The 22,105-nt window shown below is 33.0% G+C and overlaps 1 protein-coding gene across 2 annotated transcripts in view; it reads right to left on the bottom strand.

The window, feature by feature from the left end:
* Nucleotides 1-2,119: 2,119 nt before the first annotated feature.
* Naalad2 (N-acetylated alpha-linked acidic dipeptidase 2) overlaps nucleotides 2,120-22,105 on the bottom strand; it is a 43,143-nt gene continuing 23,157 nt past the window's right edge. For both annotated transcript variants that reach the window (XM_077797681.1, XM_077797682.1), the window contains 10 exons: nucleotides 21,819-21,938; nucleotides 21,650-21,732; nucleotides 19,481-19,544; nucleotides 18,484-18,551; nucleotides 17,527-17,618; nucleotides 12,240-12,330; nucleotides 9,276-9,540; nucleotides 5,960-6,041; nucleotides 4,570-4,662; nucleotides 2,120-2,309 (listed from right to left, as the gene is read on the bottom strand). In XM_077797681.1, coding sequence (XP_077653807.1) covers nucleotides 2,120-2,309; nucleotides 4,570-4,662; nucleotides 5,960-6,041; nucleotides 9,276-9,540; nucleotides 12,240-12,330; nucleotides 17,527-17,618; nucleotides 18,484-18,551; nucleotides 19,481-19,544; nucleotides 21,650-21,732; nucleotides 21,819-21,938 — 1,148 coding nt within the window. The remainder of the gene's footprint in view (nucleotides 2,310-4,569; nucleotides 4,663-5,959; nucleotides 6,042-9,275; nucleotides 9,541-12,239; nucleotides 12,331-17,526; nucleotides 17,619-18,483; nucleotides 18,552-19,480; nucleotides 19,545-21,649; nucleotides 21,733-21,818; nucleotides 21,939-22,105) is intronic.

Raw genomic sequence — 22,105 nt, 5'->3', positions numbered from 1 at the left:
TTAGATTTATCACTTTTTTTTTTTGCAACAAAAGTTACGGACAATTTGCCATATGAATTAAAATGTATATATCATCAGTTTTAGGATTATACAGTAAGTTAATCAGTTCTCCATTGAAATGCTGCAGTAAACACCCTTGTGTTATATATTCTGTTCAATTTCTCTACAGAAAAAATTTTTAGAATTTCTAAGTGTGTATATATATATATATCTTTCACATGCCTATAGCTTAGTGGTCTACTTTAATATTATGTAACTTCTGATTGTATTAAACATGTTTAATTTTTTTAGATGACTAAAGTAAATTACTGTAGTATAATAGGAATGTATTGCTTATTTAACTTTGATTTTAAAAATCATTCATAAATCAGGCAATACATACTGACAATATATTTCTTTGTTATTATTTTCTATGTATTCTTAAAAGAAATAATCGTTCACTCGGGGGAATAATGATTAACAGCTCAACTGTTAATGAAATGCTCAGGAAGAAAATTAAAAAAAAAACATTCAAATGTGTAATTAACATGGGATAGCACATACCCTACATCCAGTATCATGGACTGATTACAGTGTTTCCCACATAGCTGCTTGTTCTGATCAATTGTTGATGAAAGATGAGAAAAACAAAATAACTTGCCAATTAAAGGAACAGTAAGTTGCAAAGATTAATACTTTATTCCAAATACATATTTCAAGTCACATATGCGGGTTAGCCTGTGTATTTCTTCAAAAAAAGCTGCCAGCAGGAATAATACCCTTCAAGAGATTTCCAAACTTTTGTGTTTTGTCTCCTTTAGAAATGATTTAATAGAGTTAGAAGGAACTGATGTCCAGTTATATATAATTGACTCAGTTGGATAGTAGAAATGTATGACTCATGGGTATTAATTCTCTCTTTTCTACAACACAGTGCCTCCCCATGCATGCCAGGCAAGCGCGTTACCGCTTGAGCCACATCCCCAGCCCCAACTTGTTATCTTTTTAAAGCAGAAGACTTTGTGGTATTTTTCATAGAATAAGTGGGACACAAAATTTATCTTGATGACTGAAGATTACTGTTACACGTGTGCTTATTTTATTATGGGGAAATGGTGAGATACCCTGTAGTAATGTTGAGTTATAAAAGTAATGTCTGTTTCTAAATACCCCAACTCTTTGTTATATTAAATCACATTGTTGGCCTTGTAAGGAGTGGCAGATGTAGTTTCTCCTTGCAGTCAAACTTGGAGTTGTCCCTATTTTACCCTAAACTAATTTCTACACTTAAAAGCTCAAGGATCAACTAATTGATGTTCTTTAAAGTATGTGTGCCTGCCAATAAATCCATTCTAATTTTTGATTCTCAACTCTTTTTGGTAACATGGTTGAACAGTCAAGCTAACTGAAACTTAATTATGTTCACCTGTAATTCTGTGACTTCATAAACGCTTCCAGATGCTGATATGCTTTATAGAAGCTAGACTGGAACTTTGGAGCAGCTACCTCATCACCTATTAGATTTATGTATTTATTCAATAGAGTTGAATTTATCAAAAGTTTAGATACTATTGACTTTTTCTGACAATTGGCACTACATTGGTAATTTTACAAGAGAAGATGTGCTATCCCAGTTTTTCTACCAGACCTTTATTTTTTTGTAGTCAAATTTACCAGGGCATAATTTTCATACAGTAAGATGTAGACATTTTTAGTTTGATGAGGTATGGCAAATGTGTACACTGCTGTAACAGCTCAAGATACAGAAAACGCATTTATCCAAGAAAGATTTTCCATACATCTTTGTGACCATCCTTTCCCTCCAGTCGTTTGTCCAATCACCAGTTTATATCTAGTTTAACACTTCTTCATGTAAATGGTTTTGCCTTATGTACTCTTTTATGCCTAGCTTCTGTCACTCAACAATGTCTGCCAGTAGCATTGCTTCCTTTAATTTTACTGCTGAGTAGTATTCCCTTACGGATATGTATTCCCACAATTTATCCATTTATCTGTTGGTAGACATTAAAAAAAATCAAGATTTTAGAACACTCTGGCTTCACAGGCCATCAAAAAGACTAACTTCATCCTCAGACTTTCAGCAACACTTTTAATAGTTATTCACGTAGCTGATGCCTTCTTATAACACTTCTTTCAGTGTTCCTGCTGCTGCTTGAATTGTGAAAACTGCAATAGAAATATGTTTCTTTACTTCTGTCCAAGCCAAATGAGGGTCTGCTTTATTTTCAATATCAAACATAGCATCATAAATCCCAGGAAATGATTCTCCAGCATATTTGTTGTGGCTACTTGGAGCAAAAATGATGTGCCTAAAAGAAAATATTCTTATTATTTAAAACAAATGGAAATGAATTACTACCATAACTATATTCACTTCAGAAGTTATGTGGGAAAGTGAAAGGGTGCAATACGTTATATATTCACTTAATAAAGTAACCTTTACAATCATACATGGAAAAATTATTCCTATACCACTGCAGTAGACAAACTCCCTTATGTAACTACTTTAGAATATACTTTTAATATTTAGTTAATAGTCAAAAATGTATTTTAAAAATACAGTGTAGGCCAGTCACAGTGGCATATGCTTGTCATCCCAGTGATTCAGAGGCTGAGGAAGAAGGATCATAGGTTTGAGGCCAGCCTCAGCAACTAAACAAGAACCTGTCTCAAAATAGTAAAAGCACCCCTGAGTCCAATCCCCAGTACCAAAAAAATAAAATTAAAAAATCAATGTAATTTTTTTGGAGATTAGGTTGTAGTAACCTCATCAAATTTTAAAATTTATTGGTCCTTAGACCCTGAAATCCCAAGTCCTAATTATGGAGATAGTAAATGTTCAAATAGGACACAACAATGACATACTTCCATATATATTTATTATGTCCTATAGTAATAAATAACTAGGAGAAAAGACTCAAAGTGGTAGAGTGCTTGCCTAGCACAAGTGAGGCACTGGGTTTGATCCTCAGCACCAAGTAAAGGTATTGTGTTGTGTCCATCTGCAACTAAAAAAAAAAAATTTAATTTAAATAAGATAAATTATAAAATGTGAGCCATATAATATAGTAGTAGGCTGCAGATGAAAAGAGCAAAACTATACAGTAACATAGAAAGCTAAAAGAGATTATTAAGGGAAAAAATATGTAAACTCCTATATGGTTCCATTAATCTTTAAGTAAAGAAAGGTTCATATTATAATATGTGCATGTATATGTATACAGACAATATGTGTATTATAAGTAAATGTATACATATATGCATGAATACAATTTATGCATACTTACATGTAAACAATATATACCGATTATAATGATATACATTTTATATATTCATACATATATATATATAGATAGATAGATAGATAGATAGATACACGTGTGTGTGTAAAGAAATTCCCAATAAACACTGAATTTCTCTGAAAATAGTGGGACTGGGTGAAATATAGGAGGGAGTGATGAAAATGCCTTGTCTCTTTTTTTTCTATATGCTCCCATAAAGACTGATATTTTTATATTTTAAAATAATAGATGTTTGATTATAAATAATAGAAATTTAAAGAGATTAATAACAAGACTATAGATATTGTTTTTAACTTTTTGATTTATATACTTAACTAATTGCCCTATTTCATTTGCATGAGTAAACATTTATGTTCTTATTTACAATTTATAAAACTAACTGCCATGTACTGAGTGTATGCTTCTTTAATTTTGCCTCGATCACACTTACTACATGACAGAGCTGGGCTCCATAAACTTCTTATAATTACTTAAATGTTAATAATAATCACTGACATTTAGGAAGGTAATGTATACAACAATTTTTGGCATGTTATTTGTTGATAGATAGCCTTAGCAATTAACATCATCTTAATTGAGATAGGAAAGCCATGGAAGCCACTTAAACTAAATCTCACATCTGTAAGTGAACTTGATCATATATTTTATGACTTTACATTTTAGGACCTTTCTAATTTCCATAAGAAGCCATAATTTACAAAGGAACTTGAGAAAACATGACTGATATACAAAAAGAAAACCATTATATTTCTTTATAGGAACATGGCAGCCATCTTTAAAAAACCTAAAATGTTATATGGAAATGTTACTCTACTTTGGAGAAAAGATCTGGGCCAAAGGGAGAACATTACAGAATAATAGATTTCAGATCTTTATGAAGAAAGTTTTGTAATAATGAGACCTTCTCTAACAGACTGAACTTCCTCATGAAGTAATCTTCCCATCCTGTATGTTAACTGAGAGTCTGTAAGGATTCATGTAGATAGTTCAACTAGCTGAACTCTCCAAGATCTCCTTTTAAATTCTATGGCTTGATAATTTTGTTAGAAGAGTTCTTATTTAATCCTCACCATTTGTAGAAAAATGTGTAATTTTTTGGTATTATACTAGTATTAGATGCATAATATGCCCATGTTTCTTTCAGTATACATACCCTCTATTCATTTAATAATCACAGTTTACAACAGACTTTGGGTATTTTTTTTTCTTGTCAAGTGAGGTATTTGGTACCCTTTAGTGGATTCCCTACAAATAATGTTTTCCTTACCTATAGAACTGTCTCCCTGGTAAACCAAGGGGATCAATGAATGCTCTTTCCAGAAGCATCAATTGGTCATTCATAATTCTCACTGCAATAGGACTTTGAGAACAAGAAATATGTAATTAAAACCTTTACTATAGAACCATATTTAAAATAATATTAAATAAAGATGACATGGAAAAATAATTAAAATCAATATATTTTTCTTTTAATCAAAAATGCATATTAATCCAGTACTGCTTTACATGATAAACTACATAGCAAGGTCATCATTCTGGCATTTATAATAACAATCCTACTGGTAATGATTTGTTTTTCAAGGCCACAGATGATCAAAAAGAACTGGAAGACAGTCAGCTAGGCATTTTGGATAGTACAGGGTGAACTACCAAGTTGTTTCTGACAAGTCACTCAGCCTACTATGGAAGAAATGAGCCAAATAAAGGCAGAATAGCAAACAATGACTGAAGGTTTTAGGAGTCCACAAGAAGGGAAGGAAACAGTGGGCTGGGAATTCCTTTTGCACTTGAAATTTTCAGACTGTCATCTTGAGTTCCCTGGGCACTCCTACAATTCAAAGGAGAAGAAAGTCTCCTTAAAATGACTGACAAAGCCAGGTGTGATGGCTCATGCCCTTAATATCAGCAGTTCAGGAGGCTAAGACAGGAGGACTAGAAGTTCAAAGCCAGCCTCAGCAATTCAATGAGGCCCTAAGTAACTTCAGGAAACCCTGTCTCTAAATAAAAACACAAAAAAGGACTGAGGATGTGGCTCAGTAGTAAAGCACCCCTAGGTTCAATCCCAGGTACCAAAAGAAAAAAAAAAAAAGACTGGCAAAGCTTTCTGTTTTCTGATTAAGTCTGAAAACGTAATGTCATGGACTATAATGTGTGGAGCAATTTATGCTTATTACATAATGTTTTACTTTGAATATAACTTTTAAACTATTTTCAAGCTAAAACTGGCAACAAGTTACATGAATTCGATAAAGAAAGAATTATAAATTGATGCATAGAAGTGTTGGAAAAGGACTATAATGAAATAGAGTACAAATGCACTTAAACCCATAAATCTATGAATGAATAGCAGCTAAACAACACAAACTCCTAAAAACACATTTCTGGCCCTTGTATTGAAATGAGTGTTTAGACTTCCATTTACAACAGTATCTCCTAAATCACCTGAAGTTCTTTTTAAAAAGCAAATTTTAATTCTCTATGTCTTGGGTGGGCTCTGATTTCTGCCTTTCTAACAAGCTTGCAGGTAATGGTGATGCTATTGATTTGCAGACCATAATTTGAATAGCAGTGATTTAGAGCTGAATGCTTAAGGGAGTGAAAACAATTCATTCTTTCAACCAGATTATTCTTCAAAACAGTAGGCATCTGAAACTTACTTATTAAGATCAACTTCTGTGAGTCTTCTATGAAAATCTGAAGCAGCCTCTGAGAAGTTTTTTACAGCAGAAAACAAGGAGTCTTTTTTTAAGTAGAAAAAAGAAATTACAGGCATTAGTGAGTCATATTTTAATTTCATTTTTCTGTCCTCTCCACACTAATGTGATGGACTAGATGCTGAAACTATTTTGTTACTGAACCTTCTTGTAGATTCATGAAAAGTATTAGAATATATCACCAAAAATATTGTATGAAATTTTTTAAATGGCTAAAATTATTCTTAAGGAAATTACCACTCAAAAATTTAGAATATAGATAATTCTTTGACCTATAATTTACCCAAATCCAATATTCATTCCTTTATATATTCATTTAATACATTTTTATTAGGACAATTACTCCACATAAAACACTGAATATATAGCTATAAATAAATGATAATCCCTGTAATTGTTACTGGATTAAAACAATAACAATTTTTTTTTTTCCTGGCACCAGGGATGGAACTCAGGGGTACTTGGCCACTGAGCCACATCCCCAGCCCTATTTTGTATTTCATTTAGAGACAGGGTCTCACTGAGTTGCTTAGCGCCTTGTTTTTGCTGAAGCTAGGTTTGAACTTTTGATCCTCCTGCCTCAGCCTCCTGAGCCACTGGGATTATAGGTGTGTAACACTGAGCCTGACTCAATTTTAATTTCCAAGCAGTACATTTAAGATCTTACTCAAAAGACAACCTGTGACAAACTGATAGATCCAGACTCAATGATCAGTTTTGATGGGTTAAACTATTCTTTAGTTTACAAATTAGGTTCTCAGGACTTTTTTAATGCTACAATTTATTGTTTTTCATGTTTTCTAAGCAGGAGTTGATTGATGGATACTGGGAATTGAACCCAGTGTTGCTTTGCCACTGAGCTACATCCTCAGCCCTTTTTATTTTTAATTTTGAGACAGGGTCTTGCTGAGTTACTGAGGCTAGCCCCAAATGTGTGATCCTCCTCTCTCAGCTTCCCAAGTGTCTGGGATTACAGGCATACACCAACCACTGCACCCGGCTTCTAAGCAATACATTATTGTTTTGCTATTTGCATCATTCTGTTATGCAGACATAGTATAACATAAAGTATTCATTTTATAGATACAGCATGTACAGCTCAGACAACAGGATTTCTATTAGGTCACTCTGGTAATTGGTACCTTCAATATGAACACATTTAAAATGAAAAACAGGGTCTTTTCATCCTAGATTTTCTTCAATTTTACTTGTGTTTTAAATCTTGCTTAAATAATAACAGATGTGATGGAAACTGAGGGAAGAGAGTATTGAAGTTTTTAATTTTAACTGTAATAACAGAAGTTACAAGGCACAGTGGCACATGCCTGTAATCCCAGTGACTGAGAAGCCTGAGGCAGTAGGATCTCAAGTTCTAGGCCAGTCTCAGCAACTTAGACCCTAACTCAAGATAAAACATCAAAAGGACTGGGGATGTAGTTCAGTGGTAAAGCTACCTGGGCACAATCCCCAGTATTGCAAAAAAGAAAAAGAAAAATGTACTGGAGTCAAGATAAGAATGGAAATGTTTTCCTAGAATTTAGTGACTCAGGTCAATGACAATTTCGGCAAAAGCCACTTTCAGTAGATAAGATAGCACAATGAATTAATTTGTGTGGCATGGAGAACTGGAGACAGGGAATGCCAATTTTGTGTTCATTCATTTGGTAATTCATCAGACCTTTCTTCTTCATTGAAAACATTTTCCAAGATAATGTTTTTGACTGGCACTAAATGAAGACTTTCAATAGTGAAAGAAGTAGTACACATCAAAAAAAGAAATACTGTTGAAAGATAGGAAAATATTCCATCTGAAGGATAGTCACCAATGAAGAAATTACTAAAATAGAGCAGAGCAAGGCATTGACAGAGCAGACCAGGTCCCAAACACGGTAAGCTGGTAGAAGAATGAATAACATTTAAAGGGAACCCTTCTGTTGAGCTTGTGTAGTTTATGCCTCTTGATTGGACCCTGAATTATACAAATGGATAAGACATAATTCCGCCAAAAGGAAATCGGGGCACTTATAAAGGCAACTGTATGCTAAATAGCCAAAGAAATATATCAAGGACTGTCTTCCTGTTAACTCTGCTTATTTCTCTAATTTAATCTCTTCATTTCCTTCACCATGCAGAAATACCCCAATCATTTATATAACCACAATTCTCTGTATTTTCTTTGCTTTATTTTATTTCTATATCAAAATACCTCTGTTCTTTGTAACTTCATAAAGATTACTAACACTTATGTAATAATACTTAAAATAACATATGACCACTCCATAACACTTTTTTGTGCTATAGTACTCTGTGTACCCTCTAATTTCCTATGCATTTTGTCTTCTCCTTGCCCACATAAGATTTTAATCTTTGAGTATTTCACTGTCTTATAATACAATCTATCCAAAATAACAGCACTTTTGACAGAGTAAACAGTACATATTTTACAATTTTGTTATATAAGAATAAGTCCCCCTGAATAATAAAAGAAAGTGATAATAAAATAGTAATAATAGGCAGCATTTATTAAGCACAATGCTAACCACCACTGCTTTTATATTACTTAACGATCTCCACAATAATCATTGACATATTATAGTCTTTCATTTTATTGTTTCACTTCTTGAAAAAAAACTGGGGCATAGAGAAGTTAAGTAACTTTCCAAAGAACACACAGACTAAATGGTAGAGCTGGGATCTAATTTAGGCAATCTTCCAGACCCAATACTCTATGCTACTATTCTACATTATATTTTAATCCCTACTTTATAGGAGATATATGAAGTAGAACCAAAACTGAGTGACCAGTTATAAAAAGAAAGATATTTACATAGTTATAACATATTTACATAGCTTATAACTATGTAAATAATTCTTCATTTACACAAACACTAATGGAAATATTCAGTGATAAGAATGTTTAATACATATATGTAGTAGAACTGGTGGTCTACTCTAATTTTTCAATATTTTTACAATTTCTTCACTTTGCTTTTGTAAAAGTGAAAAATGTTCTTAAAGGCAGTATAGTATAAGGAATATTTACCAATCCACTGCTTGTAGCACTAACTCAGCCATAATGGATTCATTCTAGACACATCAGATTAAATTAGATTCCTAATTAAGTAGATGTTCATTTTTGTGTAAAAGAATTAGTTAGGCAAAATAAGTAATTATGACTAATTCTAGAATGAAACAGTATCTATTGATCATAAAAGATAATATCATCAAGCACTACCTTAAAGATTATAAAATGTCTTACCAAATGATACCCCCTCGTCTTTCAATTGCTGGTCATATTTCTTGGATAAATTGAAGATACTTGCTGCATAGTTTTCCAAAGCTGTTCCATAGTCTTGAATATTGAAAGGAATGATTATAGATTCTGCAAGCTCATATACCAGTGCTCCTCGTAATTGAGCCACAGAGAGCTGTTTCTTAAATGTGGGGTCATAAAAATTCTCTACTAATTCAAATGTTTCATAAATTGTGTGATATATAGGGTAGCTGCTGTATTTATCTGTTTTCTAAAAAAGAGAAGATTCAAGTGTAAAATAAAATTGGATATTTATTCAAATTAAAATATTTTATGTAATCAAGAGAAGTGACTGAAGAATTAATATGTATCCCGAGTTTTAACACAATAAAGCAAAAATATTGAAATTTACTTAACTAAAATATTGCAACCAAAAATTCACTGATTTAAAATTTTACCTTTATTCATTTTATATTCACGCAGCTTTTATTCAAAATGCCGCTGCTTGAAGTTTTTCTTTATTGTATTTCTAATAACTAAAATTAAGGAATATATATTCGATCTGCACATTAGCAGTTTGAAATTATCAATCAATTGGGAATTAAAGGTGCTTGGTAGCTAGGTATTTATTCAACTGAACAATGGTGTATTTGATGTCTTCCCTCCCCAAGAAGTGAATAACCAAATCATTTAACCTTTATTACATAATTAAGAGCTACTATAATGAACATTAATTATGGTATAATAGGATTGTATAAGAATATATATATATATAAAATTTTAGTTCTTAGATCTACCTATCCTAAGTTTAGTTTACCACCTGCTACCTTGTAATAGGGTTATCATTCATATTATCATTCTTATTTAGTCTCACTAGAAAAAAATTTGTCTTGGTCACTCTCCTTCTAATCGTCTGTTTCTAATCTGTAGTGGTCTTAGAAACTACATAACTGCTCAAATTGATGACAGGGTACAAAAGTGAAAAGGCCTTGAAAATGAATTAAAAGCCCACCTTTTATGTACAGTTGACCACTAAACAACATTGGTGTTAGAGATGCTGATTTGTCCCCACACATATATTTCAAAATTCAAGGATAACTTTTGACTCACCAAAAACTGAACTACTAATATCCTGTTATTGACAGGAAGCCTTACTGAAAACAACAACAATTATCATATATTTTGTGTGTAATATGTATTTTATATAGTGAAAATATGTGAGAATCAGAAAACATTACTTTTTATTATGCTATGCAACTTACTGGAGAGACAACTGATAATGCAAGGATAATTAGTGTCATATGGCATTTGAAACAGATACTCGCAACACTTAAGCTCACCACAGTACAATAGAACACAGCTATGAAATTATTATAGTAGTATAGTGTAGACTATAATTAATTTTAATACTTCTTTACATGTTTATATTTCTTTCTCCTACAAATGATACCAGGTCTCCTTAAGCATTTGTGTGTAGGTTTTGATAAATTTTAAATAGTTATAATAAACTTTCCTGGTAGTAAATAATAACACAGACTATTTTTTAAATACATTTAATGTATTCATGACATACCTAATCTTTTATGTGTATTTTTTGACAGGGAGGCTACATTATTCATCTGTACATTTTTCAAATTGTAGTGAATCTCCAAAACAAATCTACATATAAATGAGCCCATTCAGTTCAAACCCATGTTGTTCAAGGGTCAACTGTATTAAGTATAAGGCATATTAGTTTACAGAATTTATACATCTATTTTGTAATATTCTAGAACTGTTCTAGCTTAATTCTTTGTTCTTAATTATATTTTGGACTGTCAATTGGATACATATTATCAACATACAAGATGTTGGTGTGTTGCACTTTTGATTTGAAAACTGATTAAAAGCTGTGAAAATCTGTGTTTACTAATGAAATCTTCAGTGTAATTTATGATTTAATTTATAATATAGACAAGTCAATATGGTATGTTGACTATATCCAAGTTAACTAAAGTTAACTATATAATCTGGGTGCTTAGGTGACAAGGATGCAAACTAGACACTGCAGAACAGAAGAATATCAAGTTAATAATTAAGAGAAACTTGCTGTTCTTTACTCAGAAGTCCTGGACTCATGATAGGCAGGATTTGTAATATGAAGAGGGGCTACTGAGAATAGACAATACTAGTGTACCCCTCAAACAAAATACATCCTCCAACTGCATTTTCCTCAGGAAAAGGACATCAGAGTCTACAAGATGAGGCTAGGAAAAAATAAATAAAACTAGGCTAGAAGATGAGATTTTTTCCAACTTACCCTGAATCAAGAAAAGAATATGAATTACCTACTACTGATAACCATGTGGCATTACTCTATGAACTGCCATTTCAATGAATAAACCTAGTAGTGAAATACTCACAAAATAATCCAAATTACTTCCTGGTTTATCTAAAAGAGCAGGCAGTCTGTCTGCATCCCTGGAGTTCTTCCCAGGCCACATGTCTATCTAGTGCCCAATGCCAAACAACTCAGAAAACAGTTCCTCACCAATGGAAGGTGGATTCATTACATTGTTGCTATAGTTTAGAACCGAAATGTCCCCCAAAGTCCCATGAGTTAAAGGGTTGGTCCTCAGGTTGCACTACTAGAAGGTAGCCGAACTTTTAAGAAGTAGGCCTTGTGAGAGGTCTTAGGTCTTTGGGGCATGATAGCCTGGAAGGATAGTGGCAATACTTCTTATTCTTATTTCCCTCTTGGCTTCCCAGCTATAATTAGGTCAGCAGCTTTCCTGCACCATGTGTTCCCCAGAAGATGTGCTTCCTCAACCAGGCCCAAAAGCAATGATGCCACTGACCATGGACACAATTCTCCCAAATGCTGAGTCCAAATAACCTCTCTCTATCAGTTGTTCACCTCAGGTATTTGTTACAGTAATGGAAAGCTGACTAACACAAATGCTATATATTGAAAATAATAAAGTGGCTTACCCTGTTCTTGGTGTAACGAACTCTGCCTGAAGCAATTCCAAGTCTCTGAAAATAAGCTTCAAAATCACTTCCAGATCCCAGCTTGTTGATTCTAGATGTAAAATATGGAAAAATAAATAAAAATACATACATACATGATATATAATTAGATAACACAAAGTTAAGCAGATGATTAATGAATCCTGCCCCAAGAGTAGTAAGAAATTACATAGTGTATGTACTACAAGGATTAGTACAAGCTAATAGCCTTTGAGGTAATTTTTTCCTAGCATACATTGGAAAATTACTGTAATAAATTTATAAATCTGCATTGAAGACAACCAGAGATTGGCAGAGTCATCAAAACTTGTAGCCTAGTGATGAAGCCATCTTTCAAATTTTCAGCATCTAAGAAATGTAGATGCATCAAAGCAATGTAGCTATGTTGCCTACATCGGAGAACTATAGTCCAATATGAAATTTGCCACAAGGAAATCTATATTTAAGATCATGAAGAATCTATGTGTACCTCATTTCATTCCAAAAACAAATCTATTTATGATATATTTATTTGCATATAATTAAAATCACTGTACATATGCACATGCATATATATGCATATACATACATGATCTAATGATGTGAAATTTTTTTTGAACTAATGGTGAGTCAGTAAAGCAGAATGTAATATTATATTTGCATTAAGAACTGTGCCTAATAGAAGAAAAAGCAGGCCCAAATCTTCACCATGTTGCCTTAGGAGATGACTTCCTTAACAAGACTCCTAAAGCACACACACACACACACAAAAATCAATAAATGGGATGGATTCAAACTAAAAAGCTTTTTCTCAGCAAAGGAAACAATCAATAACATGAAGAGAGAGCCTAAAGAATGAGAGAAAATCTTTACCACATGCACTTCAGATAGAGTACTAATCTCCAGGATATATAAAGAACTCAAAAACCTTAACAGAAAACAAACAAACAAACAAATAACCCAGTCAATAAATGGGTTAAGGAACTGAACAGACACTTTACAAAAGAAAAAATAGAATCGATCAACAAATATATGAAAAAATGTTCAACATCTCTAGCAATTAGAGAAATGCAAATTAAAACTACTCCAAGATTTCATCTTACTCCAGTCAGAATGGCAATTATCAAGAATACAAGCAACAATAATTGTTGGTGAGGATATGGGGAAGAAGGTACACTCATACATGCTGGTAGGACTGCAAATTGTGCAAGCATTAGGAAAGCAGTATGAAGATTCCTTAGAAAACATGGAATGGAACACAATTTGACCCAGATATCCCACTCCTCTGTTTATACCCAAAGGACTTAAAATCAGCATAATACAGTGACATAACCACATCAATGTTTATAACAGCTCAACTCACAATTGCTAAATTATGGAACTAACCTAGATGCCTTTCAACAGATGAATGGATAAAGAAAATGTGGTGTGTATACACACACACACACACACACACACACAATGAAATATTACTCAGTCTTAAAGAATGAAATGATTGCATTTGCTGGTAAATGGATGGAGCTGGAGAATATCATGCTAAGTGAAGTAAGCCAGTGGCCCAAACCAAAGGCAAAATGTTTTCTCTGATATGCAGCTGCTAATTCAGAATAAGGCAAGCAGGCAGCAACTAGGGAAGAGTTACTTTGGATTAGGCAGAGGGGAGTGAAGGGAGGGGAGAGGATACAGGGGTAGGAAGGATAAGAGAATGAATCAGACATTATTACCCTGTATGCATAAATGACTACACAACCGGTCGTGTGATTCTATATTGTGTACAATCAGAAGAATGAGAAGTTATATTGAATTTATGTATGATATGTTAAAGTGCATTTTACTGTCACATATAACTAATTAGAACACATTTTAAAAATGCCAAAAGAAAAAGAAATTGTATATTTCCAAACTACTAGATTATTAGATGTGTTTTGAGATTGAGGCCTTGGATGCTCTTAAAATATCTTTTGTATTCTACTCTTTGTTGAACAAGGATGTGAAACTTTTATGAAAGAAACACATTTAAGCTTTCAAAAGACTGATTTGGGATATGAAATGAGGCTATTAACTTCCACCTTCATTTACTAGTATTAGAAATAGCACTGTAGTAGAAAATAAATATACAATAAATTCAAGGAAGCTGCTATTGCATGAATGAAAAGGGGAAAAAATTAACATATTATATATTATACAAAATCTTTATATATAATCTGTGTATATGTCCTATATATATAAATCTGTATATATTATATATAATAATATTACATAGATATAACATATATATATAATCTAAAATAATTACAGGTCAATACAGTTTGGTGGTTGCTAACATGCCTCTTAGTAAATTTACAAGCAAATAGTCCATTATTTGTTTTTCTTCCCTTCATCAATATCATGGGAAGTTATATTTTTATTAGTATATCTATACATATTGGAATAAAATTTTATATAAGAATACCAAATAGTGACTAATAATATAGCAAAAACATTTTGATTAAAAATTTGCAAAATTACATCCATCTGTGCTCTATTATAGGTTAAAAAATATAACCTATAATAGAGATTATAGCTCTATGGCTATGCTGGATGATTAGCAGAACAAAACCTGGGAGAAGAAAGCTTTTATCAACTTCACTCCATGTCACCAAAATAGACCTGTCACCAATGGTACAGAATAGAGAACACAGAGTCTAACCCACAAAACTTCAGTTATCTTATATTAGACAAAGGTGCCAAAAACATACATTAGATAAAAGATAGCCTCTTCAACAAATGGTGCTGGAAAACTGAAAATCCACATGTAACACAATGAAATTAAACCTCTATCTTTTACCATGCACAAAACTCAACTCAGAGTGGATCAAAAACCTAGGAATTAAACCAGAGACCTTGCACCTAATAAAAAAAAAAGTAGAGTCAAATCTCCATCATGTCCATTTAGGCCCCAACTTTTTTTTTTACTAGTTGCTCAAAACATTACAATGATCTTGACATATCATATATCATACATTTGATTCAAATGGGGTATGGGGTATGAATTCTTACTTTTCCCATGTGTACAAATTGCAGGATCACATTGGTTATACAGCCACATTTATACATACTGCCATACTAGTGTCTGTTGTATTCTGCTGCCCTTCCTATCCCCTTCCTATCTCCCCCCTCCCCTCCTTTCACCTTTCTCTACCCCATCTACTGTTATACATTTCTCTCTCTTTTTTTCCCTTCTCCCTCACATCATCTTATATGTAATTTTGTATAACAATGAGGGTCTCCTTCCATCTTCTTTGCAGTTCCCATTCTCTCTCCCATTCCCTCCCACCTCTCGTCCCTGTCTAATGGTAATCTTCTTCTCATGCTCTTCCTCCCTGCTCTGTTTGAGTCGCCTCTTTTATATCAAAGAAGACATTTGGCATTTGTTTTTTTTAGGGATTGGCTAACTTCACTTAGCATAATCTGCTCTAATGCCATCCATTTTCCTGCAAATTCCATGATGTTGTCATTTTTTAGTGCTGAGTAATATTCCATTGTGTATAAATGCCACATTTTTTTATCCATTCATCTATTGAAGGGCATCTAGGTTGGTTCCACAGTCTAGCTATTGTGAATTGTGCTGCTTTGAACATTGATGTAGCTGTATCCTGTAGTATGATCTTTTTAGGTCTTTTGGAATAATCTGAGAAGGGGAATAGCTGGGTCAAATGGTGGTTCCATTCCCAGCTTTCCAAGGAATCTCCATACTGCTTTCCAAATTGGCCACACCAATTTGCAGTCCCACCAGCAATGTACAAGTGTACCCTTTTCCCCACATCCTTGCCAGCACTTGTTGTTGTTTGACTTCATAGTAGCTGCTATTCTTACTGGAGTGAGATGGTATCTTAGAGTGGTTTTAATTTGCATTTCTCTGATTGCCAGAGATGGTGAGCATTTTTTTCGTGTATTTTTTGATTGATTGTATGTCCTTCTCTGAGAAGTGCCCAACTTTCTTAATAAAATTCCTGTAGCACAAAAATTAAAATCAAGAAAAAATAAATGGGATTCATTCAAACTCAAAAGCTTCTTCTCAGCAAAAGAAACAATCAGTGAGGTGAATACAGAGCCTACAGAATGGGAACAAATCTTTACCACAAGCACATCAGGGCACTAATCTCTAGGACATATAAATTCTTTCCCCACAAGCACATCAGAGCACTAATCTCTAGGATATATAAAGCACTAAAAAACCTTAACACCAAAATAACAAATAACCCAATCAATAAATGGGCCAAGGAACTGAAGAGACACTTCTCAGAAAAGGATATACAATCAATCAACAAACTTATGAAAAAATGTTCAACATCTCTAGCAATTAAAGAAATGCAAATCAAAACTGCTCCAGGATTTTGTCTCACTCTAGTCAGAATGGATCTATTAAGAATATAATCAACAATAAGTGTTGGCGAGGATGTGGGGGAAAAGGTACACTCATACATTGCTGGTGGGACTGCAAATTAGTGCAGCCGATATGGAAAGCAGAATGGAGAATCCTTGGAAAACTGGGAATGGAAACACCATTTGACCCATCTATCCAATTCCTAGGTCTATTCCTAAAGGACTTAAAAACAGCATATTGCAGGGACATAGCCACATTAATGTTTATAGCACCACAATTCACAATAGCTAAATTGTGGGACCAACTTGGATACCTTTCAGTAGATGAATGGATTGGGAAATTTTGGTATATATACACAATGGAACATTACTCAGCAATAAAAGAGAATAAAATCATGGCATTTGCAGGTAAATGAAGTTGGAGAATATAATACTAAGTGAAGCAAGCCAACACCAAAAAACCAAAAGCTGAATGTTTTCTTTGATATGAGGATACAGATGAATAATGGCAATTGGGGGAAGGAGCATGGAAGGAATGGAGGAACTTTAGATAGGGCAAAGGGGAGGGAGGGGAAAGGAGGGGGCAATGGGGTAGGAATGATGGTGGAATGAGTTAGACATCATTACCCTAAGTACATGTATAAGACATGAATGGTGTGAAAATATTCTGTGTACAATCGGTGTCTTGAAAAGTGTGCTTTAAATGTATATTATGAAATGAATTGCATTCTGCCATCATGTATAACAAATCAGAATAAATAATATATATATATATATATATATATATATATATACATTAAAAAATTCACTCCAATTATTGATGATACATCTGAGGATTACATGTTTGGGGAAATGTGGGGCAGAGGGGAATTTATGGAAGAAAAGATGAATGTAAGTGATTTACCTAGGAAAACCTTTATTTTCAGGTGAAGGGTCTTTTTCCAGCCAGCTTTCATAAAGTGATTTACTCTCAAAACCATCATCTGGGCTAGACATCTAGAAAGATAATCAAATAGTGGTGATTAAGAACAGAAACAACTAAATTTATTCCATTATAAAACTATATATTTGCTGGGCATGATGGCACAAGCCCATATTCCCAATGGCTTGGGAGTCTGAGGCAGGAGGATCACAAATTCAAAGCCATCCTCAGCAACTTAATAAGGCCCTATGCAACTCACTAAGACCTTGTCTTTAAATAAAATAACAAAAGGGGGCTGGGGATGTGACTCAGTGGTTGAGTGCCCCTGGGTTCAATCCTCAGTACCAAGTCCTCAGGTTAGAAACAATCTGGGGTCCAGGCACAATGGTATTCCTACAGTTCTAGCTTCTGGGGAGGCTGAGACTGGTGGACTGCCCAAGCCCAGGAGTTCAAGACCAGCCAGGGCAAAATGGTGAGTCTGTGTCCTCTCTAGCTTTCAATGTTTTTAGTTTTGATGGTCTTCTACTTTTATCATTGTTGCTGCCAAACTTTATCTTATGAGACCTGACAAAGTAACCACCCAATTTATATTTGTTGTATGAAAGGAGTTGCTGGGAAACACAATTTTTTGAACTCTGAGATTTTTCTGTAGCAGTTCAATGTTCTTTTCAGTGTAACAAAATGCTCTGTCAGATTAATATTGAGCCTACTATACATTATAAGTTAGGATACAATTAATAAGCATTATTATTAGAAAGAACAGACTGGAAATACTATCTTCACATTTATGTCACATAGTAAATTTCATATTAAAAGTTTTGTTTTTATTTGTCCTTTATATGAGTCAACCAACTTAAAATTAAGTCCACTAGCTTAAGGGAAAAAGTGTTATTCATGTATCCATTCATCAGAAAACATAGTAAGACAGATCTTACATACCTCTTTTGTCAGTTTATACATCAACTGGTAAAGAAGGGGTGTACAGTCAACTCTGAGAGTATAATTGCCTGAAAAATAAATGAAACTACTATTTCATACTTCCAAATGAAACTTGAATTGTGCTTAATTCTTATATTATTTTAAAATTTTAAATAAGATATAGCAGTCTTTATATCAAATGCATCATTCCTATGGAATAAAAGAGGGTAGAATTTTCTCTCCAGGAATAGGAGAATCTGCCATACATATTTTGGGCTGAAATGGCCTTAGGTGTCTGAGGCAAGAGCTCTCACACAATTCAGACCTCATCCTTATGGCAGTATCTCTCTTAGGCAAAAGCAGGATATAGCTACAGAATTCCATCTGTATTCACTCATTCATTTCAATTTTTTATATTAAGATATTAGAGTATGTATGTATGTATGCTCTGACATTCATCTAGAAAAATTAAAATTCAACAAAAGACTAGGAACATACATATGTCAAATTCAAAAGGAAAGAGTTTGTGCATATTCCAATAAATACAGGAAATATTCCTGTCTTTTCATACTTTTTAAGAAACTGTTTTAAAATAGGAAATATATCTCTATAAAATATTCTGTAAATATTATTACAGGAAATATTTCTGTATGAAATATTCTGTAGAATATTTTTACCAAAATTTATTTAATATATCCATAGCAAAAATGTGGTTAATACTAGAGTTTAAGTAGTAGACCATGATAGACAAATAAATATGGTAAATATAACAAAGAAACTAAGAGCAATAGGTTAGTTATGATTCCCAATAATTGATATGAATCATTATTTTCTCCGTGGTAAAATAGAAAATTAAGTTATTACTGAGAAGTCTCATAGGAACAGAATATCTGAAATAGATAAGAAGTTGGAATTTATAGACTTAAAGGACACATAATGCATAATAACCATAAAGGAAAATTACTCTAAGTAAAATTTACTTTCTAAACATCTTACTTAAAAATGAAATAACATTTACCTTCTATAGATGAATCTGAATTGATATAAGCAACACTTCTCTCCTGGAGTATTTTTACATTCTCCTATAGTTGAAGCAAAGTTGTTAATTCACAGTATTTACTATCATAAAAATATAAACAAAATAAGCACAATAGTTTTGTGGAAGAGTGATCTGCAAATATCTTTATAACCAAATACTTACACCTGCCTGTGACCATAGCTTCTGAGATAATATTGATAATTGGTTGGTTGAAAACATTATGCAATTAAAACAAGAAAGAAGATTACTATGAATCAGTAGCCAATATATATAGTAATAGCAGAGAGCCCCAAAGGAAAAGAAACATTTTCAATATGTGGTTCTTTGATTCCCTGAATCAATAGATGTAGGGATGAGGTTCCCAGATTCTGGGGACTCAGCCCCGATACACTAAATCAGAATTGCTCAATGTGAGGCCTGGAAATCTGTATCATCAGGTATCCCTGAGGATTAATCTTCACTCCTGTTGAGATTCACTAAGAGTGAATACCCATGTAAAGTTAACATTTTAAAAGCAAAAATAGAAAATTTTCATACTATGTTAATAAAAATACAAAGAAGTGAAAAATAAAAAAGAACAGAGGAAAAAATAGTAGAAAGAAGGAGTAACAAGTTTGAACAAAAGTAATTCTGCCATACACACACACACAAACACAGAAGGGAACATGCTGAGAGAGCCTTTTACCTCTCTTTCAAGCTTTCTTCCTCATGAGAACAAGTTATAGTAAATATATTTAAGGCGGTATGGCTAGGCCCAAATAGCTGTCACCTCTTTGCTCTTGCCTACAAAGGCAAGATGATAGCTGCCTTTTCATTACATAGAAATGTACTTGGAGCTTCCACTATAACGGGTTTATAATGGAAATAAAGAAGATTTCCCATGTGCATTTATAAGTGTTAAGTATGCTGTTGAATATGATAAAGAGTCTGGTAATAAACTAGGACAAGTATTATTTCTTAATCGCCATTTACATAAGTTAATGCAAAACATATTAATCACTTTCTGTTGTAAATTTGTTTACTCTGAGCTTCTGAAATTAAAGAAACAGACATGTGTATTTATGTATATATGTATCATAAGAAATTACATATTTCTAAAAATAAATTCTTAATTAATATTTGATTCATCTAAAGTAATGTTCTTCCAACATGTCTTCAGAATACTAATGTAAAAATTAAAATCTACAACATACATATGATCAACAAAGCATAAGTGATATCAGATAAGTATCTCTGTGCATGATTGTATTCTCATGATTACTTGATTTGTATTATTTTCATAAATTTAAAGTAATGCAAGAGGAAATGAGTCAAGAGGGAGGCATTTTTTTTAAACTAAACACAATGCAGAACACATATGCATGCTTCATAAGAACTCCATACAATCTGAACTGACAAAAGTTAAATACAGGGTAGAAAGATAGCAAGTACTTTCACAGTGCACCTAAATTTATAAAAATGTATGAGCTCACCTCAAACACAGAAGAACTTAGAGATTACTCAATAGGGAGGCATAGGAAATAAACAAAAGAAAGGAGCATATGACACTTAGAGAATTCAGAGCCAGTTATGAATGAAAATCAATCATCTCTCAAGGAAAAATGAACCTGTGAAACTACACAGTAAATTGATTTATTAAAGTAATCCAAGTTACAAAGTTATCATTTTATATATATATATATCCTTTTACAACATATATATCTTTAGCAAATGGTATATATGTTATAAAAGGCAAAATGTAACTATGGTTGCTATTTTATGTGGAATTTGTAAATGTGAAATAATTATCAGAATATAATCATCTTAATTAAATAAGCTTTCCCAGAAGACCTCCAAGGAAACTTTAAAAATTTGAAAATTAGTTTCAATTTACATGTAAAAAATGCTTCCTAATGTTGAAGTTACTGATTTTATTTTCACAAAACAAATGCAAATAGATTTGAGTGGATTTGTTTGTTGACTAAGAGGCTATTCTGTTTTGCCAAACTAATAAGAAAGTAAAAACAAATTCTATTTCTTAAATTCTGTCCAGTCATTCTCCAAATTAAAACCATATAAAGTAATGGAGTCTAGCTGTGCTCATCCTGAGTTATATATTTGTTCTTTGTTGATCAAAACAATAACAAGAACCTTGGCCATCTTATTTACCTCAGCCCATTCTGTAGAACCCAGCAGTCCAAATTCTTCTGCATCCCAACTGGCAAAAATGATAGTTCTCCTAGGTCTCCAGCCTGTAATCATTGTTAAAATACAGAGTTAGGTACACCTGCCTAGGAATAAAGGAAATATAAGGAAGTCACATTCTCTTATCACTTACCTCTTCTTATCAATTTTCCAAAACTCTGAGCAATTTCTTGCAAAACGGCTGTCCCAGTAGTTGGGTCAATACCTCCAAACACCCATGAATCACGGTGCCCTCCCAGAATAACATACCTGTCTGGAAAACAAAAACTTTGAATACATTATAAATATTTGTAATGTATGTCTTCAAATTAAACTTCCTCCTGCTTGAGTTTCTCCCACAAAAAATAATCAGCAAAAAGTAAAACCTTTAGAGTTGTACAATTTTCCCCAAATCTAGTAGTTGCAAATAAGTCAGAAAAT

Source organism: Urocitellus parryii, chromosome 4 (assembly GCF_045843805.1).
Source record: "Urocitellus parryii isolate mUroPar1 chromosome 4, mUroPar1.hap1, whole genome shotgun sequence".
In the NCBI taxonomy this organism is placed as follows: domain Eukaryota; kingdom Metazoa; phylum Chordata; class Mammalia; order Rodentia; family Sciuridae; genus Urocitellus; species Urocitellus parryii.
This window is presented reverse-complemented; position numbering and strand designations above follow the sequence as displayed.